Source organism: Rhincodon typus, chromosome 2, assembly GCF_021869965.1.
Source record: "Rhincodon typus isolate 14 chromosome 2, sRhiTyp1.1, whole genome shotgun sequence".
NCBI classification, from domain to species: Eukaryota; Metazoa; Chordata; class Chondrichthyes; order Orectolobiformes; family Rhincodontidae; genus Rhincodon; species Rhincodon typus.
The window spans coordinates 55,124,287-55,148,868 of record NC_063333.1 but is presented as its reverse complement, the minus strand read 5'-3'; the positions used below and the strand labels follow the sequence as shown (position 1 = coordinate 55,148,868).

The window sequence follows — 24,582 nt, the reverse complement described above, 5'->3', positions numbered from 1 at the left end:
AAAATGAACGTTAATGCACATTTTCGCACCATCAGACCAACAGTGTATTTTTAAACACCATTAAGCATTTCCTGCTTTCACTCCAGTCTCATTCCATCTGTTGCTAGAATCTTATTCATGCCTTCATTATCCTATACTTGACTACTCCAAAGCACATCTGGCAGGTCCCTCACATTCTACCCTCTGTAAACTTGAGATCAAAATCTCTGATGCCCATATCTAAACTCACACCAAGTGCTGCTCACTTTTGACTCCTGTACCCAATGAGCCACACTGTCAAGCCAAGTCAAGCAACATCTTGATCTTAGAAATCTCATCCTTGCTTTCAAATTTCTCCATGGCCATGGCCCTTCCCATATTTGTAATCTCCTCAAACACCACAACTCAGAGATATCTGCAGTAATCTAACACTGGCCTTCTAAGCATCCCCAATGTTAAATGCTCCACAATGGTGGCTGCATCTTAGTTCCTCAGGCAGCTCTGCTATTCCCCCCCTATACCTTTCTGTCTTTGTATCACACCCATCTCTAAGTCCCTCAAAAAAAAACTCATTTTGGTCATTTGACATATCTTCTTAAATGACTCATTTGCCATATTTTGTCTTATATCATTGCTGCGAAGGCCCTTGAGATGTTTCACTATGTTAAAGGCACCAAATTAATATGTTGTTGTTGTTTTTGCACAGAAAATAAGGTCATATTTTTCAAGAAAATTAAGATCAAGCTTCTTCAGAGTGAACTGCGTAATGCAATAAAGCACAGAGCATGTACCCACCCCCATATCCAGTAATTAAACTTAGAGAACTAAAATGATAACCTCATACATCAGAATCACTCTTAAAATCTGTAGTTTGAGAGTTTAGCTTCCTCTTGACAAGACATTTTCTCTAGAAATGCATTGAGATTGTCTATATGCTATGTAAGTGGCTTGTCTCAAACTGCCAGATATATATTTAATAGATTTTTAATGTAAGTCCTAAGTTAAAAAAACTGATCACTTGAAAGTACAACAATCAGAACTTTGGGCAAGTGTTAGCAACTGAATCAAAATGAATTTATGAAATCTGATAATACTATGATGATTCTTGATTTATAGCATCTAATTATGTTATAATAACACCAGTAATACCTGCTGTTAATTAGTCTATCTGGTAAAATATTTAGTAGAAATTGTAAGCAATGGTATTTCCTTAAATTATTTGGTAGTTTTAATGACTTAAGTGCATTGATACATACCTCTACCACAAGAACTGCAGACACTTGTGAACATCACCACCTGCAAGTTTCCCTTCAAGCCACCTGACTTGGAACCATATATGCTTCACTGTCCTGGGTCAGAATCCAATAATTTCCTTCCTAAAAGCACCATGAGTGTATCTGATCCCCATGGACTGAAGTATTTCAGGAAAATAGCTCACCACCATCTTCTCAAGGGTAAATAGGGGTGGGCAACAACTATTGTTTAGCTAGTGATGCTTACATCCTGAAAGAATAAAACAAAAACTCATAAGATCATATTTTCTAGCCTGTTGATTATTCATCCGGAAGAGAATGGTACTTCAGTTAGCCTGGATGTTAATAAGGTAGGGGAAATTTGTTCAAGAATAGAACTACAATCAAGTGCAATTAAGGTTAGTTGTAATGTTCTCACAGCTTTAAAAAAAAAGCTATCAATTCCCATTAGTTCATAAGCGAAGTAGTAGAGAACTACTGCTGCTCTTGAAACTTTACCACAAATTATCATCTTTATAAGGGGTGGTGGGGGAAACGAGGAAAATCAAAGCAAAGGAGAAAAGATCCATAAAAGTATGTGATTCTATTTCATCCAAATACAAAAGAATGATTATAACCTTAAACATTTAATCTGGTTAGAAAATGAATTTGCAGCTCTAGAGAGAATAAAGCTTCGGCACATTATGATTTTTTTCCCCCAGCAATATTCAAGTTTGAGTAAAGTATTGAAAATAAGAAATGCGCCATCTGTTTAGTTGACGATTGGCCCAATGATGCCGATCTTTCAATAGCTTTAAGGCTCTGTAAAGGTGCCCGACCCCCTTCACCTGCTCCACTGTATGACAACAGCAAAACAAGATAAAAGTCATTTGCAGAAATCTTTTCTATAGATCTCATTCCTCGATTAGCTTTCCAAAACGGAACGATCTGTCATTATAAAGCCTTGTGTAGAGTGCTTAATGTGAGATAAAATAGGAATGAAAGCGTTTGTTTTTTTGTTAACAGATGGTGGGTTCTTGGCACTAGAAAGTAGACTGTGATGTTCCATCAGCATTAGTTATAGCAAATTTTAATAGATTTCTGATTTATTTAAAGAATATAATCACTGATTTTATGTCGGTTGTTTTAATGATTAAAAACATCTTTATCACCATGGGTTGTGCTAAGTAGAGAAAAAAAATTGAGAAAATAAAACTTAATTAATCCTTGTCAATTATGGAAAACTGATGGTGTGCGCTGCAGAGTATTTAAGAGAGAACCCGGACAGTATATATTTTTAATATAAAACAGTTCTCTGACTCCTTTGAAGGGCGTATTATGTTGCAGTGCAATTACCGAGGAGCGAATTAATTTGCAAGCGGCCGGAGCATATTGATTAAAGCCGTGAGGGAATACGTCTTTCCCCCTCAAGAGAACGGGGCGGTGGGGAAAGGTTGGTGTGAATTGACTGGGAGGGGGAGGTGGTCTGGGCTGTTTGCAGCCCGTTTCTCTTTCTCTCTGTGGGGACTCTGTTACTGAGTTTATGAATGACAAATACAAAAGAAGAGGGGAGTGGCTGTTGATTTCTCTCTCTCTTTTTCTGTGTCTCAGAGTGTCGTGCCTTGTAGTCAGAGAGCAGCAGACGGTGCACCTCTGCAAGATTTGCCTCGCTGGTAGTGGGGAGGAGGAGAAAACGCTTGCACACCCGCCGCGCCTTTTGTCCCTCTCGGGGCCCCGTCGCCCCGGGGTGTGATGGGAGAGACCATGTCGAAACGGTTGAGAGCGGAGCCGGAGATGGAGGAGCGCTCGTTCTGTAACCCGTACCCGGACTGCCGAGGTAACGGCGCCGCCTCGGCACCCACCAGCAGTACCGGGGCCGGAGCGCACGATCAGCAACAGGAGGCAGCGGACTGCTTCGACTCGAACGGGAAGGTAATGGAAATAACACCAACAGAAATAGCGATGGAGGGGCGGGCTGGGGATGATCCTCCTCCGCTGTGACAGGGGCCTTTTGGCCGATTGTTCACCTGTCGTCTCCTTCCATTCCCCCCATCACCCCATCATCTCGGGGGCTCCTGCTACCTCCTCCCGGGGAGGGACTGGGACTTGTTGGTTCGGCCTCTTCAAACCCTGCTGTTTCATTTAATTGTCTGCAGCCGAAAGCAGGACAGACAGGCTAGGCACGAGGGGCTGAATGGTCTACCTCTGCTCCCAGTTTCGGTGACTAGTAATTCGGGTAGTTTGTTTCCTGCCGACGTTTATGCCCCAACATGGTAGGTGGTGACAGTTGAATTCTGTACAGTTCTTGAATTTTAAAAAAAAAACTGGCCTAATGACAACCATGTACCCGTTATTGATTGCTGCAAAATCCCATGGTGTTAAGTAATGCCCTTACAGGGAGACAAATCCCCCGTCCTTACCTAGTCTGGACAACATGCAATTCCAAATCCACAACAATGTTGTTCACTCTTAATTGCCCTCTGGGCAGTTGGGGGATGGGCAATAAATGCTGGCTAATCTAACCAGAAACCCCACGTCCTGTGAATATTTTGTTTTAAAAAGCATTTCAGATGTACAATAGCAATTGATCAAATGTAATAGAAATATCGGATTTCATTTCCGTTAGCCAGGTTAAAGTCTCAGTAGTGAAATCACTCCTATCAAAACAACAAATGGTATCCTCCCTGACTGGGGAAAAAAAAAAGCAAAAATCCAGTAAAGCAAAGAACTGGATGCTGGAGATCTGAAACAAACAAATGGACATTGCTACTGGAGAAAGTCAGCAGTTTTGGCAGCCTCTGTGGACAGACAGTTGTTTATTTCTCCATGGATTTTTTTTTAAAACAGGTGTTGCTAGACTGGAGTCTCTCTGGCAATAGAGATAGTAGGAACTGTAGATGCTGGAGAATCTGAGATAACAAGGTGTATAGCTAGATGAACACAGCTGGCCGAGCAGGAGCAGGAGAGGAGCATTTCTGAAGAAGGGTCTAGGCCCGAAACATCAGCTTTCCTGCTCCTCTGACGCTGCTTGGCCAGCTGTGTTCATCCAGCTCTACACCTTGTTATCTCTCTGGCAATATCTGTTTGTCTATCCCTCTTCCTCCTTTTGAACTTGTCTGCAGCCTTAGACACTGTCGACCACACCATTCTCCTCCATCTCCTGATTGGTCAACCAGCTAGATGGAACTGTTCAGATTTGGTTCCATTCTTATCTCTCTAATCAGAACCTGAATGTCACTCGCAATAGCTTCGCTTCCCACTCCTATATAATTACTTCTGTCTACCGTGGATCTATCTCCTAGCTGCACCTTACTTCCCTTTAGGTGCAGTGACATCAAAAAATTGCAGCTATCGTTTTCACATGTACAATTGTCTTATATTCTCAGTTTAATTTAGTTTTTGGAAATCTGAAAAGCCAACTGAATGAAGCCATAAAGTCATGGTTTAAATCAAAATAACTTTACCAACCAATTGAAACATGAGTACATACTAATAATTATCTTAAATATTTCTCAGTCAATTGTTAAATATTAAAATACAATGAACGGTTACTTGTACACTAAAGCAAAGTTCTTAGCTCAATTTTCCATCTACGCTCATTTGACTTGCACTCCCAATAACTCAAATTAGGTATTGAGAACATAGAACAGTACTGGACATGAGTGGGTCCCTTGGCCCACGAAGTTGTATCAGACGTAACACCAAACTAGACTAATCCCTCCTGCCTTTCGTCCATATCCCTGCATCCCATGCACATTCACATGCTTGTCTTAAAGTCCCTCAAACAGCCCTATCGTATCTGCCTTCACCACCACCCCGGCAGGGCATTCCAGACTCCTACCACTCTTAAATAAAAAAAAATTGCCACTCACATCTCCTTTGAACCTTCCCCCTCTCACCTCAAATGCATGCCCCCTAGTATTGGACATTTCAACTATGAGGTGCAGATTCTGACCGTCAATCCTATGTATGCATCTCATAATTTTATAGACTTCTATCAAGTCTCCCCTCAGCCTCCTCCACCACCCCGAAGAAAGCAACCCGAGTTTTTCCAGCTTCTCCTTATAGCTCATCCTGTCTAATCCAGGCATTACCTAGTAAACTTGTTCTGCACCCTCTCCAAAGCCTCCATATCCTTCTTGTAATGTGGTGACCAGAACTGAACACAATATTCTAATGTGACCTAACCAAAGTCTTGTAAAGCTGCAACATGACATTCTGACTCCTGTATTGAACACCCCAACAATAAAGGCAAGCATACCATATGCCTTCTTTACCACCCTATCTACTTGCATGGCCATTTTCAGAGAGCTGTGGAATTGAACCCCTGAGATCCCTCTGTACATGAATGCTGTTCAGAGTCCTGCAATTAACTGCATACTTTTCCTTAACATTTGAGCTCCCAAAGTGCAGCTGTTCACACCTACCTGGATTAAACTCAATTTGCCATTTCGCCACCCATATCTGCAACTGATCTTTATCCCACTGTATCCTTTGACACCTTCTACACTATCCGCAACTCCACTGATCTTTGTATCATCTGCAAACTTACTAGCACGCATCTACATTTTCATCAATGTCATTTTTATATAAAAATATCTTTCACAAACAGCAGAGGGACCAGTATGGCTCCCAGTGAAACACCACTAGTCACAGACCTCCACCCAGAAAAACACCCTTCCATCACTATCCTCTGCTTTCTATGGACAAGCCAATTCTGAATCCATGTGGCCAAGTAACTGTGGATCCCATGCATCTTAATCTTCTGGATGAGCCTACCCTGATGGACCTTGTCGAAAGGTTTACTAAAATCCATGTAAACAACATCCACTGCTCTACCCTCTTCGATCGCCTTAGTTACTTCCTCTAAAAATTCAAATTTAGTGAGTCAGACATGACCTCCCCTGCACAAAACCATGTCTTACTAAACTGATTAGGCTATGCTTTTCCAAATGCGAGTAAATCCTATCCCTAAGAATTCTCTCCAAAAGCTTCATGAACACTGATGTGAGACACACCGATCTGCAGTTTCTTGGATTATCCCTATTTCCCTTCTTGAACAGAGAGGGGAATGTTAGCTACCTGCCAGTGCTCCAGGACCCCTCGAGTGGCTAGTGAGGATACAAGGATCTTGGTCAAGGCCCCAGCAATCTCCTCTCTTAGCTCTCTCAATAACCTTGGGTAGATACCATCAGGCCCTGGGGATGGGGACTTATCCATCTTAATACTCTTCAAGAGACCCAACCCAACTTCTTTCTTGATCTCAAAGTTCCCCAGCATGTTAGCATGCTCCACACAAATCTCACTGTCCTCCATATCCTCCTCCTGGGTGAATACTGACGCAAAGTATTCATTTAGGATCTAGAACGGATCCTTTTCGTCCAAGTACAAGTTCCCTCCTTTATCCTTGAGTTGTCCTGCCTTCTCCCTAGTTATCTTCTTGTTTTTAACGTATGTGTAGAATGCCATGGGATTCTCTTTAACCCTACTTGCCAAAGTCATTTCAAGGCTCCTTCTTGCTCTCCTAATTCCTTGCTTGATTCTTTCCTTGTTTCTTTATATTCCTCATAGGCCCTGTTTGATTTTAGTTTCCTAAACCTATATATGCTTCTTTTTCTCTTTGACTAAATTCAGAACCGCACTTGGTAACAAGAGTCCCTTACCTTGCCATCCTTGTCCTCCCACCTTACTGGAACATGCTGGTCCTGAACTTTGATCAGCAGGTCTTTAAACAACTGCCACATGTCAACTGTGGACTTGCCTGAGACAGCTCCTCCCAATTAACACTCACTAGCTTCTGCCTAATACTGACGTAATTTGCCTTTCCCCAATTTAGTACCTTCCCGCAAGGTCCTGACTTAACCTTATTCATAGCTCCCCTAAAACTATAGGAGTTGTGATTACTGTTTCCAAAATGCTCTTCCACTGAAAGGTCAGTCACCTGGCCAGGTTCATTAGCCAATACAAGATCCAGAATGACCCCTTCTCTAGTTGGACTATCCACATACTATTTCAAGAAACTCTCTTGGATGCACCTAACAAATCCTGCCCTGTCTAAGCCCCTTGCTCTAAGGGAGCCCCAGTCAATATTGGGGAAATTAAAGTCACCATTGTGACAACCCTGTCGTTATTGCACCTTTCCATTATCTACCTACATATTTGTTCCTCAATGTCTCAGTGGGTGTTGAGGGAGCCTATAAGTGTAATCTTAATAGATTGATTGCTGCCATCTTATTTTTGAGCTGTACCCATATTGCCTCAATGGACGTGCCCTCCATTTATTAGAATTGGAAGATTAATTATGTAGTCTGAATATCGTTTCAGACATTTATATAAGACGAGATTTCTTGGCCTTCTGCTTATTTCCTACAAAGCTGTCTCTTCAAATCTCCTCCGCTGTCCCATGATTGTTGACTGCCTGGTTGACATAAGTGCTTCTTGAATATAACCACTGTGGGTCAAAACACTCCTGGTTCTAATATTCTTGAAGTCTGGAGTCATAGAACATAGAACAGTACAGCACAAGAATGGGCCCTTTAGCCCACGATATTGTGCCAAACATGATGCTAAATTAAACTAATCCCTTCTGCCTGTCCTTGGTCCATATCCCTCCATTCCTTGCATAATCATGTGCTTATTTAAAAGCCCCTCCAACGCCCCTATCATATCTACTTCCACCACCACCACCCCTGGCAGCATGTTCCAGATACCTACTACACTCTTGGGTGGGGAAAAAAAACTTGCCCCTCACATCTCCTCTGAACTTTCCGCTTCTCATCTTAAATGTATGACCCCTAGTATTAGACAGTTCAACATTGCATTTAACAACGTAATTTTGGCAATCCCAGAATTTCAGTCCCAGTTACTAGATTACTTTGATCAAAAGACTTTTTTTCAAAAAAATTTTTAGCCAGCATGGAAAATTTCTATTAAACTCTGCTAGAGAGAGATGTTCTGTGATTTTATTTAAGTTTATCTTGTAGTCCTTCAACTCAACTATTACTTGAAAATTTAACCAATTTGCATTGTATTTAAGAATCTGAGGTGGAATCTTTTGTTTTCATTGGTAATGAACTTGGATGTGGGAAAATCATGTAATTAGATGGCTCTCAGCATGCAGCCCTGAGCACAGGTGAGTAATGTGGGGTCACTTGATCAGACGCCGAATGTTCTTTGGACCACCCACAATCCGACCGCTGCTGGGCACACTGCATGGTGACAAGCACCCCCCCTGCAGCTGAGTTAATACTAGTGGCAGCAGGATAAGACCCTTGGGTAGTCATTAATCAGTCACTTAAGGGCCTCAATTGATAGAATGTCAAGCATGGACCTCACTTTGATTAGCTGGGATGGTGGTATATCTGAATTTTGCTCCTGGCAGTGTTTATTCGTGGGTTGCTTCTGATCCTGGGATTCTGATGCTGTTTCACAGCAGCAGCAGCTCCCCTATCATGCTGCTGAGCACAAGCTTTGGCGTGATTGGTTGGCAGCTCTTGTAAGTGAGACTTCCACCCTTGATTCTAGGGGAAGGCCTGTCAGTGTCCTCACTACGATCTGACTCATGATTCAGCAAGCCTTCGCAAAAACAGATAGTGAGGATCCCTTGGTAGATCCCCAGCCAGCATGCAAGACCACAATGCCTCAAGAATCTGCCCTAGGACATTCCTATAAATAAGAAGCAGTGGTGGCCTGAAAAATAACCCTTAAAGTGCTGTATTGATTTGAATGTTTCTCTTCCATGCTGACATCAACCATCTGTTATTTTATACCTTCCTGATGCTTTCCCATCCATACCCAAATTTTTTCCTGAAACCCCACAACTCTGGACCTGTTTACTAGTTGATATAGAAAACCATTTTATTTTGGCTGAGGATTGTGGAATACAACGCAAATGATTTATTTCCCTACTGTTAACTAACAGAGATTTGATGCATTGGCTTTGTGGGAACTATAAATCTGTTAAATACTAAGATCAATTAAGTGACTAGTACAATCTCCAAGTAAAATACTTGTGTGCCTTTAGCTTTTGTTTTGTAAAACATAATTTGCTTGTCTTCCCTTTTCTCATCAGGTTCCTTCCCGGTTGCCTAATATCTAAATTGTGAAATGACAGATTACACATCAAGCTTTCAAACTAAGGTTGTACTAGGAACAATGCTGTGCTATTTAGCCCCTTGATTGTGGTCTGCCATTCAATTTCTTGTCACTGCTCTGATCTCATATTGCTGCCTTTGCCCCACAATCCCTTATTTTTCATTTTTAAAAAAAATCTACCAAACTCGGTTTTAAGTTTTAACAATTGACCTAGTAGCAATTGTTATTTATATAAGAACATCATAGTTTTATCATCCATTTAGAAGTCTGTCTTAACTTGATACCAGCTTTCAGCTTTTAGACTAATCCACTAGTCTCTCACTTCTCAACCTATGGAAATTTGAAAAATATCTTAAAAACATTGATCAAATCATCCCTTATCCATATAAATTTAAGGAAATGCAAACCTAATTTGTTTAATCTCTCTATTTAACTCTTGGAGGCCAATTATCATTCCAGTAAATTGATTTTGCGCTACCTTCAAAGCCTATATAACATTTCTAAGCAGTGATGCCTGAGACTGTTCAATATCCTGGTGTAGTCTAACAAGTCAGTCTAACATTTGTGAGATATCAAATCAGTGGCATGTGGGTGTAGGCTTGTTTTCGTGATGAGAATTAACTAATAACTAGGTCTCTTTTTCCTGAAGTATGATTTAAAATCAATATGTCAGAGCAGGTGACTGAAAATCCTTCTGGAATGTTCATGGATGTTTGTTGATACGGTTGGGTTTATGCTGAAAGAAAACATTGTCATTGGCTGTAGGAGGAGCAGGATTTTTTAAAATTTAGTTTCAAATCTTTTTGTTCTGCTTGAAGGAGACCTGATCGAAGTCAAGCCTTTGCTTGAAAAGGAAATTGTTCAGTGCAGTTAAGGGACTAGGTTACCTTTTGTAAGAGTTTGTGAAAGCTGTCAGACTAGAAGTGTTTCTTTAGAATGCTGCAGATTATAATAATGCAGATTATAAGAAAGTGTATGTTCTCAGTTGCATGAGTTTTCCATGGGAAAGACTTCACAACTCACAGGACAAGAACAGTTAAGTCAAACCTAGATCAGGCAGGAAAGGAAGATTTATTTGGATTTTAATTTACCCCACATCATTGCTTTACAATTAATGAAATTTTATTTAGCTATGTATTTTGAAATCTTTCAAATTGTTGTATTAGCTTGTTACATTTTATTTCTTCTGTTGTACGATAAATGTCTGTTTACTTTTAACTTAATTGTCAAAATCAAATCTGCACCCTTGTGGCAGTCTTTCACTGAAACATAACCATGCATCAAGTTGAGAGCTGATCTATCAAGCCAAATTTTGTTGAGATCTGACTTGTCTAATTGTAAAATTAGCTGGGATCATAATAGCCAATGCATTCTGCACCCTTGTATTTTGGTCCTACAGTTATAAAGAACAGCATTCTTTTTTGCCTTTTTTTTGCATTTCAATGACTTTTAGATCCCCCCACACTGGCTACTGTTTATAGCTTTTGCCCATTTAAGAAAGTGTCTTTATTTTAGAATTCATAGTGAATTATCTCAATTTTCCCATTCTGAAATCCATTTTGTCCATTCATTTTATTTAACAATATGCATTGGTACTATTACAGTTCTGCCTATAGTACTACCAACTTTGTGTCTTGAGCAAATTTGGACAAGTGGCTTTTTATTCCATCCAAATTGTTAAATAAACAAGCTGAATAATTGAATCCCCAATACAGGTCCTTGCAGGATACAAATAATTACATCCTGTCTGGGACTGTTTGTTGTCACAATTCTGTCTACTAGCTACTTAGTTTGCTAACAAACTCAACAATTTGCCTTCAGTTCTGTGGGCTTCAATTTGTAGCTGGCAATCCCATGAGGGACCTTTTTATCAAATGCCTTATGAAAGAAGATACAAATAACATTCTTGCTCCTTCACCTGTGTCTTATTTTAGTCACCTCTTCGGGGGCGGGGAGTGAGGATGGTGAGTGGAATTTGAAACTCAAATTTGTCAAGTGTGACTTCCCTTTTTACAATTCCAAACTGGTGCTCTCTGGTCAATTGAGTTTACAGTATTCAGTCACTATTTTTAATTATAGACTCTTCACAATTTCCAGGTAACAGATGTTAGGCTAACAGGTCTAATTCCCTGTCTCCACCCCTCCACCCCCCACTCCAACTTTGGAAAACTGCATCTTATTCTGCTAGTTAAGCAATCTGAACAAATGGGTCCCAAATTAAGAAGATTTGGATGATTATATTTGGGGTATCTACATATTCCCATTCAACTCTACTATGGAAATGTCTAGTCCTGGGGATGTGTCCTTCTTCAGTGTTGAGAACAATGCATAACTTAAGTTTAAATTATATTTTGTTTAAAAAAAGCAAAGCATGGTTTTTTGAGTTTCGTTTGGAAACCTGAGGGTTAGTGCTGGGAGGCTGAAGTCTCTTTTTGTTTACAAATATTTTAATGGTGTTTTAAGCCTTTTGAGACTGACAGTTCACTGGCATTCAAAAAAAATACTGGAAGAAGAAACTGTTACTTAATGGCATGGGTCCAATGACACAAAGGCAATTTAGAAACTCTGGGTGTGGTGTATGCCAGAGAGTGAACAACTGCTGGATGCTGCATGCAGTTGCTCTGAAATTATGTTGACATCTAGTTTGACATCTGTTTTCAGAGATGCTTGCTGAGGAAAAAAAAAGCATCTAGTGAATCCACACATTCACCAAAAGGAAACTGGTGCCAATTTTACCAGTCTGAGCAAGGAGCATTAGCGCAGAGATAGTTGTAACTCTTCACTGAGGTTTGGGTATTTGTAAGGATATGGCTGAGATAAAAGGAGTATTATGAATTTGAATCCTTTACTCTGATGAAATCTTCACAATGTTTTTGTCTGGTATAATATCAAGGTTTTTCTTGTTCTGGTAACAGTTTATTCTTTGTGCACAAAGACAGCGTCTTGTGAATGTATTCAGTAACTGACCTCCCATCAATTTTTTTTTTTTAAAAGTAAGAATCAAACAAGCTAGGGTTCACTCCAGTTCCTGACTTGTCTAGCATCCACTTCAGTTTATGTTACAAAAATGTTACAAAAACAAAGGTGGACAATAGTATTACCTCAACAAAATATGTAATTCAGCTACTGCCACAAACCCGTGTCCCACCAAAGATCAGCATTGCAAACTCGTACTGTCTTCAGAACTTCCAGGCTGCTCACGAATCTCTCAAAAGGCGGGACAACAAAGCATCAAGTATCGTGTGAACTTTTTCACTCTAATCTACAACTTATAAAACCAGATGAACGAGCTCAATGTTAGCACCAGGAATTAATTCAAAACTTGATTGTTAGTGTGTAAATCTACACTTATCTACATTACCTAACTTTTTTCTCCAAGTTTCAGTAAACGCTGAAATGAAAATTTGTCACTAATGTTCTTTCAAGCTGTGAAACAGAAACTATTTCTGTAGAGAGAGCTGCCAGCTTTGCATCACAATTTGAGATGATAAGTTGATAGTTTTCTGCGTCAATGGCACCTTTGATAGCAAGTAGTCATCCTGGACTTGGTGCTAGTACATTTGTATCGATGGGTTTATGCCTGACTGTAGTGACTTGACTACAGAATCTAGGCTGACACTTTTTAATCCAAAAGAGCTGTGTTGTTGAGCACTAGTGTTGAAAGCGACATTTTTGGGTGACACGTGCCCTGATTGCACACTGTCCATGAGTGAGTATGAAAACTAAATTGGCATTATTTGAAGCATTATCTGCTGGTTAAATTAATATCTGCTTTTAGGGTCATGTGTGCAACTTGGCTGCTGCATTTCCCTACTCAACAGCAACAGTACTTTAGAAGTAATTCATTGGCTGCAAAGTGCTGTAAATTAATATATTACATCATGTCTAATGTGACAATATTATGGATGCCCACATTTTTCAGAATAACAAACTAAAATAAAGACATTAAACTTGAATATTATAACAGGAGTTTCCTCTCCACACACAAATACATGGGAAGCACTCCAGAGGCAAAATCTCTAGACTTAGTTAGGGATCAACCAAATGCTGCAGTGATAATATCTTGAAATCATGAAAATTTAGAAATAAAAGTGGGGACATAGGCCCCATTTATTTTTGAGTATTTGTTCATATTGATGCTGCAGTGTAAATGAGGTGGTATAAAATAATGATTCAAGCATTTCAAATTTGCCATTCATCTTTTATCTAGGTGCAAGCAAGTATGGATGGCTATTGCTATTTCAGGTCACGGGCTAAGAACTTAGTATGTCTGTAAACATCAGCAATGCAGTTTTCGAAGTGCCGGTCTCTCAGGACATACACCCAGTCATCAAAGGAGATCTAACAGCTAGAAAGTGGAAAAAATGAGCGCGGTTTTGTTTTGTGTTGTCACCAGCACAGTGAAATATGATCCACAGATCAAACAATAGAAAATCCACAGTACTGAATGCTGGGAAATCGGGGGGGGGGCGGGGGGAAGAGTCAGTGGATTCTGTAATACAAAGGCATTCAGCATCTAGTAATAGTAAGCAAAAGTTGGAGAACTCACTTCAAAAGGTGCACTACATCATTTTAACAAACTATTCAAAGCATCAAGTACCTATTTAGGGTGTACAGCACAGTCAATCTACGGGAGTGAAGTAAAATTTGCAATCTAACAGAAATGATAGTATTCCAGAATCTAACAATTTACATCAAAAGCAGCTTGGGGTATATTGTATTTTGGTGCCTGTATACTGCCCTTGTTCCAAATTGGTCATATCCTTTTGTTTATAAAAAGGGGCCTTTTACACTCCTCTTCCAAAAACTCACTGCAGAGAATAATATTGTGGTTTTTAATCGGTGCCTTATTTTCGTGCTTAGTGCTTTCTAATGGACCGGATCAATTTTTTTTACCGTTAAATATTCTCAATGTGCAAAGTTGTACCATAATTCCACCAGGTGCGATGCAAATATTAGTGGAAAGCTTAAAGTTCAACTGAAGAACAATCTGTCTTCAACTCCTAACAATCTGACAGCTTTTTTTTTTGAAAGCTGAAATCGGATGATATTTCTAACCTGGTCAAATATATGTTGTCAAACATACGCTGTCTGTCATTGTCCAAAAAGGACTGTGACAGTCTGTCTATTATTACTGCAACATGAATTCTATTTGTATTGAGTTTAAAAAAGCAAGGAGTTTTGATTTTCATAAATGGGATTTTCTATTCAATAGTCTATTTATAAAAGAAATTTTCATGTGTTTTGTAGAAGTGCAAATATTACAACATTGATAACATTTTTCATTGACATATGGCATATTTGACAAGTTTTAACATTGAAATTGGACAAATATTTTAGATTAATGAAAATTACTAAGAATAGATCTTTCCAACCTGTTCTACCATTCAGTAAGATGATAGCTGATTTGCAAACAACTGTACAAACCCACCTTTGCCCCATGACCCTCAATATATTTGATAATGACAAACTATCAATTTTTGATTTAAAATTACAATCGATGCCAGATCAATTGATAATTTTCGAGAGGCTTCCAAACTTCTACCGTCTTTTTGTGTGTAGAACAGTAGCCTAATTTTATTCCTGAAAGGCCTGACTTTAAATATCAGATTATGCTCCCAAGTCCAAGACTCCTCAATCAACAGAAATAGTTTTGCTTAATTGACACTAACGGTTCCCCTTGATGATTTGAAAATTTTGATCCAATCACCACTTACCCTTCTAAATTTCTGGCCGTACAGGCCATTGGAGTAGAGCTATCATTTCAGTAAAGCTATGCTGCACTTAGTTCAAGGCCTGTATAACCTTCCTAAAATGTTGTAGCTAGAATTGTTTTTGGTCTTTCAGGGGTCCGTTAGTACCTCTATAGCTATTAGTGCTAATACAGTGTGCTGTACAGCAATCGGATGTGTAGAGCTAACGAATTGCTGTTGTCCACTAAGTTAGCAACTTTCCACATGTGATTTAGTCAAAATTGTGATGAATTGCATTTCTGATATGCATGAGTAATGGGTACAATTGCTGGGATATTATCTTTGTATTATCTTTATCTCATTGATATTGTACATGATCACTTAAATTCTGTGTTAGTAAGCTGGCTGGTAAGACAAAAGGTAACAGACCTGAAATGTTAACTCTGACTTTCTTTCCACTGATACTGTTCGTATTGCTGAGTATTTGTATCATTTTCTATGTTTATTTCAGAAAATGTGCAGAGTGATTCTTTTTTGATCATTGACTGTTTTAGTTGGTTACTGATTGACATGTTATGACACACCTCTGAAGCAGGCGGTATTTGAACTCAGCCTTTGACTAGACGCTGTGTACCACGAGACCCTAGCTTTGATCACTGATGGATAAAGTGTAGTCGTGTGAAATGCATTTACCTGGATTATGTGTCCCTCCCTCAAGGCTATTATAGTAGAGTGGAAATTACTCTATCTCTGAGCCAGGAGAACTCAGTTCAAGCCTTATCTGCTCCAGGGTTGTGAAATTTACTTTTCTGAGCAGATTGATTAGAAAATATCTGGACCTGGGTTTGTGAGAGCACTTGTGACACATGGTAATGTCCCTATCTCCGAGCCAGAAGACCTGGGTTTGAATCCCGCTTGTTTCGGAGATGCTTTGTAACACACGTTGATTAAAAATATCTGTAGTATGTTTGCAGGAGTTTTGTGGCATAGTGGTAGCATCCCTGCTTGTGGGCCCAGAAGTTCCGGTTCAAATCCCAGCAGTGTCATAGTATGTCTGAACAGGTTGACTAAAAATATCTATATTGTGTTTGGCATTTATAATAGTTGGATTTGGCTGAAATAATGCTACATCACCAGGCTTATGACTAATCAGTAATTTCTACTGGGCAGTACATTACTAAAGGGTATGTAGAGAGGGTAACAACGAGTGGTAGTAAAATAAAAATTCTTTGCCCTTTCTCTTCCGTTCACCTGCCTGTGCCCAATAATCATTCTTCAGACTGAAGGGAAGAATGGACACATTGCAAAAGCCTTGATCATCATATTAAATCTATCTTTCACAAAACGTGTCTTTCCTTGGCTCAAACAAATATCTTGTGTACGTGATTTTCCTGAAATAAGCTTTTTTCCACTGAAAAACGACTATTTATGATGTTACAACTTCAACTAGTTATACATCACTGCATTTAACTCTATTAGTCCACCAGTCTTTTTATAATTTCAAATCCAGGTGAATAGTGCTATCTTTATTTTAGTAACAATAAACAACAGAGTAGTGGTATTTTAAAAATATCTATCAGGAAATTTACGTTAGGTGAACCCTGAGCATGACCTTCATATTTCTTGGGCCCAGAGTAAAAGGCCTGAATAAGTGGCGATTCCAAGAATATGTTCTGGAATTGCATGATTTACCAGATAGACTGTATTACTGCCTAACCTGCTGTGTTCCTTCAGCTCCACACTGTTTTGAATCTGACTCCAGCATCTGCGGTTCTTGCTATCTCCGAATGACCTATAACCCCATTGCGAAGCCTCTTCCAAGGATGCCCACCTTGAAGAAGTTTTCCTCCTCCCTCCGGAAAGACCTCAGTAGATCTCTTTCCCACTGGTGATCTGCTCCGTCCTGAAGCTCTTCGCCTATCCGCCCACCCTTCCCACTGACCAATCCCCACTACCCCCTCTGCATCCACCTATCAGCTTCCCACGTAATTTCTCCCAGCCCCACCCTTCTTTTCTGTATTTATTTCCCAGCCCCCTTCCCCCTCGCCAGTCCTGATGAAGGGTCTAGGCCCAAAACTGTCCTGCTGGTCTAATGCTGCCTGACTGCTGTGTTCCTCCAGCTCCATGTTGTATTGACCTTAAGACCTGTTGTTGTATATACATTATGTACATACAATCTTCTCATTTTTCTTTTATCTTGTGCACTAAAATGAGAAAAGAACGGTTTTAAAACTTAAGGACTGAGGAAGGAACTACTGCACTTTTGAAAGTAAGTTACTGAAACTGATTGAGAGTTGGTTAACATTTGTTTTGCAAACAGTGCGGAAATTACTTTAAGTAACTCTCGGGGATGTCTCTTTCCTCTAGTGAACTTAATACAAATAAGAGGTGCTACATACAATTGTCTTAAATTCTGATTGGATAAAATATAATTTGTTTGAAGAAAATTATCATTTCGAAATTTTACACAAACATTAAAAATCTTGACAGTTCCATTCCCAACTCTGACAGGTCTTAATTTTAGTTTTAAAATTCTTAACCCTAACACATGACTATTTTACAGCAATGTTCTAAAGCCTAGTCCTTGAGGAATGAGAATAACTAGAAATAGGGCTCTGTTAAACATAACACTGTTGTCACACCTCACTGAAGTTGCATGCTGGAATAACAAATTGTTCCCTAGCAAAATACTATTTATTACAAATAAATAGGTTCTAACCACAGAGACACACTATGACCTTTAATAGTTTAAACTCAAAGCCCCTAAATGTATACAAATAAATACAGACAGACCAAAAAATCATTGGTATTGGGGTGGAGGGGCAAAAATAATGGGGATGCAGATCATTAGCACCAGTCCTTGGGATTTGATGGAGTTATTCTTTTGTTTCCCATGTCTTTCAGTTTTCTGATCATTCCTGTGAAGTTCTTTGACTTCTTTAAAGGAGGCATAGAGCAATTGGGTCACAAATGATAAAGTCTCTAGTTAAAAGCAGCACCTTGCAGCAACTGGTGAGAACAAAATAATCTTCAGGTTTAGGTATTTTACTGGAGAGAGAGCGAGACAACACTGTGTACACCATCTATAATTCAACAGTTTGATATTAGCCGACCCCTTCATTCACACTCAAAGCTATTCAGTCACCCAGTATTTGACTATTTGTTGTCAAGCTGATTGCCTTTGTTATGCATAACTGGTTGCAACTTCACAAACCAATCAGCAACCTGTTGATGGCCAAATCTCATCTGTACGTGCTCCTCCAGAACCAGACCAACTACAAACATCTTCCCCTGCCCTCCACCTCCCCAACACAGTGTAAACACCTCACAGTAACTTTTTTTTATTCATTTACGGGATGGGAATTGCTCACTAAGCCAGTACTTATTGCCCATCCCTAATTGCCCAGAGGGCAGTTAAGAGTCAACCACATTGCTGTGGGTCTGGAGTCACGTGTAGGCCAGACTAGATAAGAATGGCCGTTTCCTTCCCTAAAGGATATTAGTGAACCAGATGGATTTTTCCAACAACTAAGAATGGATTCATGGGCATCATTAGTTTCTTAATTTGACTTTTTTTAAAATTTGCGTTCAAATTCCATCATATGCTGTGGAGGGATTTGAACCAGGGTCCCTAGAACATTACATGGGTCTTTTGGATTAATAGTTCAGCGATAATACTGTCATAATACAGCGATAATACGATGAGGCTGTCACCTCGCCTAAGTTGATTTTCAAAAGTACTGGAATTCGTTCCTCATACTTTACTGTAAAACAGCCTGCTTCTCTTCAGTCCTGAATCTAAAGTAAAATAAAATGATAAAGCCTTTATGCTGAGGTCTAGACTAATTGTATCCTTTCTTTTTGAAATGGCTTTAGCTTTTTGTTTTTTAACAATCAAGATTGGTAGTTTGTTCGTGTTGATTACATTTTTGTAATGCAAACCTGTCTGAATTAGCTGTAGGATTTGACCTTCCTGATCTGTTGTTTGATAATGTTGACTGAGGTGTTAATTTTAGTCCGAAAGCCTGATATGTTCTCTAGGTGTTGAAATGAGGCTACAATAGGATGAGGGAGGAGTTGGCTAAAGTAGACTGGAAGAAAATACTTTATGGTGGGACAGTTGAGGAACAGTGGAGGACTTTCAAAGCAATTTTTCAAAGTGCTGAGCAGAAGTATATACCAGTGAAAGGATTGTAGGAAAAAGGGTAGACAGCCATGGATGCCTAAGGAAATAAGGGAAGCTATCAAATTGAAAGATAAGGCGTACAAAGTGGCAAAGACCAGTGGGAAACTAGAAGTTTGGGAAAAGTTTAAATGTCAACAGCAAGCCACAAAAAAGCTATAAAGAAGAGTAAACTAGCTCAGTATATAAGGACAGATAGCGAACGTTTCTACAAATCCATAAAATGGTAAAGAGTGGCTAAGGTAAACATTGGTCCTTTAGAGGATGAGAAGGGGGATTTAATAAAGGGAAATGAGGAAATAGCTGAGGCATTGAACAGGTATGTTGTGTCAGTCTTCACAGTGAAGGACACAAATAACATGCCAATAACTGATGACAAGGAGACTAAGGTAGGTGAGCACTTAGACATAATCGTTATCATGAAAGAGGTTTTGTTGGGCAAGCTAATGGAGCTAAATGTAGACAAGTCTCCTGACCCTGATGGAATGCATCCAGGGTACTAAGAGAGATGGCGGGAGAAACAGCAAATGCAATTATGGTAATTTTCCAAAATTCACTGGACTCTGGGTCAGTTCCAGCAGATTGGAAAACAGCAAATATGATGCCAATGTTTAAAAAAGGAGGTAGACAAAAGATGGGGAATTATAGGCCGGTTAGCTTAACTTCTATGGTGGGGAAAATGCTTGAATCTATTATCCAAGAAGAAATAGCAAGACATCTAGATAGCAATTCCCCATTGAGCAGACACAGCATGGGTTCAGGAAAGGCAGGTCATGCTTAACTAACTTGCTGGAATTCTATGAAGACATTACGAGTGTGGTGGACAATGGGGACCCAGTAGGTGTGGTGTATCTGGATTTCCAAAAGGCATTCAACAAAGTGCTGCAGGAAAGGCTGCTGCATAAGATAAAGGTGCATGGCGTTACAGGCAATGTATTAGCATGGATCGAGGATTAGTTAACTAACAGGAAGTAAAGAGTGGGGATAAATAAGTGTTTTTCTGGTTGGCGAACAGTAACTAGTGGTGTGCCTCAGGGATCAGTGTTAGGACTGCAATTATTTACAATTTACATAGATGATTTGGAGTTGGGGACCACGTGTAGTGTGTCAACTTTTGGGAAGACACTAAGGTGAGTGGTAGAGCAAAGTGTACAGAAGACTCTGAAAGTTTGCAGAGAGATGTAGATAGTTTACGTGAGTTGGCAAAGGTCTGGTAGATGGAGTATAATGTTGATAAATGTGAAACCATCCATTTTGGTAGGAATAACAGTAAAAAGGATTATTATTTGAACGGTAAAAAATTGGAGCATGCTGCTGTGCAGAGGGACCTGGGTGTCCCTGTGCATGAATCGCAGAAGGTTGGTTTGCAGATGCAACAGGTAATTAGGAAGACAAATGGAATTTTGTCTTTCATTGCTAGAGGGATTGAGTTTAAAAGGAGGGAGGTTATACTGCAGCTGTATAGGGTGCTGGTGAGGCCACACCTGGAGTATTGTGTGCAGTTTTGGTCCCATTATTTGAGAAAGGAGGTACTGGCACTGAAGGGGACGCAGAGGAGATTCACTAGGTTGATTCCGGAGTTAAGGGGCTTGTCTTATGAGGAGAGACTGAGTAGACTGGGATTATATTAGAATGAGGGGGGAAGGGAATAGATAGGACAGAAGCAGAGAGGTTGTTTCCATTGGCAGGTGAAACTAGAACAAGAGGGCATAGCCTCAAAATTAGGGGGAGCATATTTAGGACTGAATTGTGGAGGAACTTCTTCACCCAATGTGGTTCAAAATCTGTAGGATTCCCTGCCCAGTGAAGTTGTTGAGGCTTTTTAAAGCTAAGATAGTTTTTCGAACAGTAAAGGAATTCAGGATTATGTTGAGAGGCTGGCTAAGTGGAACTGAAGAGATCAGCCATGATCTTGCTGAATGCTGGAGCAGGCTTGAAGGGCCAGATGGTCTACTCCTGCTCCTGGTTCTTATGTATGTGCCATGGGATTTGTCAGATTTTTAGATTGGCCTTCAACTTAAATGTTTCATTCAAAGGGCAGGAGTTGTATCAACATACCACCCCAGTGCTGCACCAAAGTATCAGTTTAAAGTATGTACTTGAGTCCCTCAAATCACCAATTGAACTTTCAACCATCTGTCACACAGCCAAGTGTAATTACTAAACTTAACCTACTGCAGAACCATTTCCAATAACATGATCTCTCTTGTGGGGGCCAAAAGATGCAGTGTTCCAGATGAACAATTCCAGGTATATATTTAAATTGCCTTTTTTGATCTTTTTCTATTTTCTAACCACCCACTTTTTTGAGATATCTTTCAGGTTTGACAGATTTGCATTAGGTATACATTCATAATACCTGTTACATTTTCTTTGAAATGCGGAAGGAACATGTACAAACTAAAGGGTTATTATGATACTTTGAGGGAAAAGATGTTAAGTAATTACAAGGCTCTCATTATATACTACTGCAGTTGTAATATTTAAAAATACAGCAGTGTTAATAAAAATTACTTCTTTGCAGATCAGTCCAGCCTTCGTAAAGCGGATTCAACATAAAATCAAAGACCTTGTGATACAGATGGAAGAGGGTTTGAAGACTGCAGATCCTCATGATTGTTGTGCTTACACAGGTTGGACAGGTGAGAGACATGGCAGTATCTTTGTACTGACTCATTTCATGCATTCAAAGCCAAAATTATTGACTGTTGCTCAAAACTTTTAGGATACTTCTCCAAGGGAGAATTGATTTTTGCTGCTTAACAGTTGTCTCTGTAGTTTTCCAACTACTTGATGTTAGATAGCAGGTCCCTTATTACAGATTTGCACATCCCTCAAAAAAAATATACATTTGCAATCCTACTGCTGTCGTCATCTCCACTTCCCTCGGCAACCTAAAATGCAGTCCATTTGAGCCAGCTTCCTTGTTAAATTTGAGCACCTACTTTCTATTTTTATTCTATTGAATATCTCTCAACCCCTGTTAATGCACCCCTCACTGCATTCTCCATTTTGTTTTTTGAAGACCAGTGCAAAAGACTCATTTGGTATGTAAGTCGAGCCCATTTCCTCCACCAAATAATATTTCCTTTTCTTCCCTTTTGTCTTTATATGCCTCTAGCTCCCATTTAACTATTGTTTTTACTTTTTTCTGTTTCTGGAAGATTTTTGGGTTCCCCTTGTATTTTTCTCTTGTATCCTTTTCCAATTCTCTTTGCACTTTCTGCCTGATTCCCTATGTATCCTGTCCCTGACCTCTTGTTATAAATGTTTTTAACTGTTCCACATCAATCTTTTGTCATTGGAGGGGTTCTAAATTTCCTCCTTAAGTTAATGTTTAATTTATGCTTGCAGTATCTTTGCCTTGAAAGTCTTCTGTTGATTATTTACAGACCACTTAAAATCTTGCTGTCATATTGCAAGTGGCTTTCTCCAATCTTTGGTTTTTAGTTAGTATTTAACTCACTGCCACATCTCTTCCAGGCATGCCCACTTTGAAGAAGTTCTGCTCCTCTCTCCAACGGGATTTCCGTTCCAATCTTTCTTCTTGCCCACCGACTTTAATTTGACTGTTGCTCCTGGTGTTTGACCATGTATTTGCTAAAACTTGTTTCCACAGCCATATCACATTCCTCCGTGACTGCCTCCGGCTCAGGCTCACCCCACATGGATTCCAACTGAAGTTTCATCCCTCATGTTTTGTCAGGATCACCAATATCTCCGTTCAACGTTCCATGGACAGCTGCTCTCGCCGCATCCTGAGGTCTACACTCAGTGCCATGCCGCGCCATATGCAAACTCTCAACCGTTCTCTCCAACGGCATCGCAACACACCGGCTCAGGGTTGCACCAATCAGCAGTTCCACTTCATCCTCCAGCTCGTTCATCGTACTAACAAGAAACATTTTCTTTTCCTTTCAGGCATCAAGGCCCACAAGATGCAACAACTCAAAAATACCCATGACCCTCTGGAGCCTACCTCTCCTCAGACTCCACCCCCCCCACCTCCTGTTGGGTATTCACTATCCCTCCCAACCTTCTGCTCTCCAATGCTGAACGCTCCGTACTCCGCAAAGGCCTCAGCTTTATTCCTCTGCTTCCCCACCTTAACGAGCTTCGGGCACGACATGGCGCCAAACTCTTCTTCTGCCGAGTTTGCCTCCGGGCCCATTTCTTTGGACAAGAGCCCTCTACCCATCCCACAGACCCCTTTGCCCAACTCCAACTCTCTCCCTCCACCTGGATTCCTCCCTCCGGCCTTTTACCTGCGCTCGATCTTTTCATTGAGAACTGTCGATGTGACGTTAGTCGCCTCAATTTCGCTGCTCTGCTCACCAAATCCAACCTATCTCCCTCCAAACTGACTGCACTCCGTGCACTCAGACCTAACCCTGACTTTCCCATTAAGGCTGCCGTTAAGGGTGGTGCTGTTGTTGTCTGGCGTACTGACCTCTACCACGCAGAGGCTGAGCACCAACTCTCAGATACCTCCTCCTACCTTCCCCTGGACCATGACCCCACCATGGCACATCATGCCATTGTATCCGCTACGGTTACTGATCTCATTTCATCCGGTGATTCCCCCCGACCCCTGCTTCCAAGCTAATAGTTCCCCAACCCCGCACAGCTCGTTTCTACCTCCTGCCAAAAATCCACAAACAGACCCATTGTCCGGGCAGACCCATTGTTTCAGCCTGCTCCTGCCCCACAGAGCTCATCTCTTCCTACTTTGACTCAGTCTTCTCCCTCCACCCCGGTCCAATCCCTACTCACGAGCATCCATGATTTATCTGACACCTTACGCTGGTTTCAAAACTTCCAGTTTGCCAGTTCCAGGCACCACCTCTTTACCATGGACGTGCAATCCCTTTACACGTCCATTCCCCACCAGGAAGGTCTTAGGGCTCTCCACTTCTTCCTGCAGCAAAGACCTAAACCATCCCCACCCACCACCACCCTCCTCCTCTTGGCCGAGCTTGTCCTCACTCTCAACAACTTCTCTTTCAACTCTTCTCATTTTCTTCAGGTAAGAGGGGTTGCCATGGATACCCTACCCGCATGGGCCCTAGTTATGCCTGTCTCTTCATGGGGTACGTGGAACATTCCTTGTCCAGTCCTATTCCAGCCCCCACCCACAACTGTTTCTCCGATACATCAATGATATCATCGGTGCTGCTTCCCTCTCTCGTCTGGAATTGGAAAACTTCATCAATTTCGCCTCTAATTTCCACTCTGCCCTCACTTTCACCTGGTCTATCGCTGACTCCTCCTTTCCCTTCCTTGACATTTCTGTTTCCATTTCTGGGGATAGACTGGCCACTAATATTCACTACAAACCCACCGACTCCCACAGCTACCTGGACTATACATCCTCACACCCCACTTCCTGTAAAGACTCCGT

At 40.5% G+C, this 24,582-nt stretch overlaps 1 protein-coding gene across 1 annotated transcript in view; it reads left to right on the top strand.

Moving 5' to 3' along the window:
* The first annotated feature begins 2,648 nt into the window (after nucleotides 1–2,648).
* lancl2 (LanC lantibiotic synthetase component C-like 2 (bacterial)) overlaps nucleotides 2,649–24,582 on the top strand; it is a 48,720-nt gene continuing 26,786 nt past the window's right edge. Inside the window, exons 1-3 of the mRNA XM_048608089.1 lie at nucleotides 2,649–2,664; nucleotides 2,823–3,143; nucleotides 21,706–21,823. Coding sequence (XP_048464046.1) covers nucleotides 2,964–3,143; nucleotides 21,706–21,823 — 298 coding nt within the window. The 5' untranslated portion in view covers nucleotides 2,649–2,664; nucleotides 2,823–2,963. The remainder of the gene's footprint in view (nucleotides 2,665–2,822; nucleotides 3,144–21,705; nucleotides 21,824–24,582) is intronic.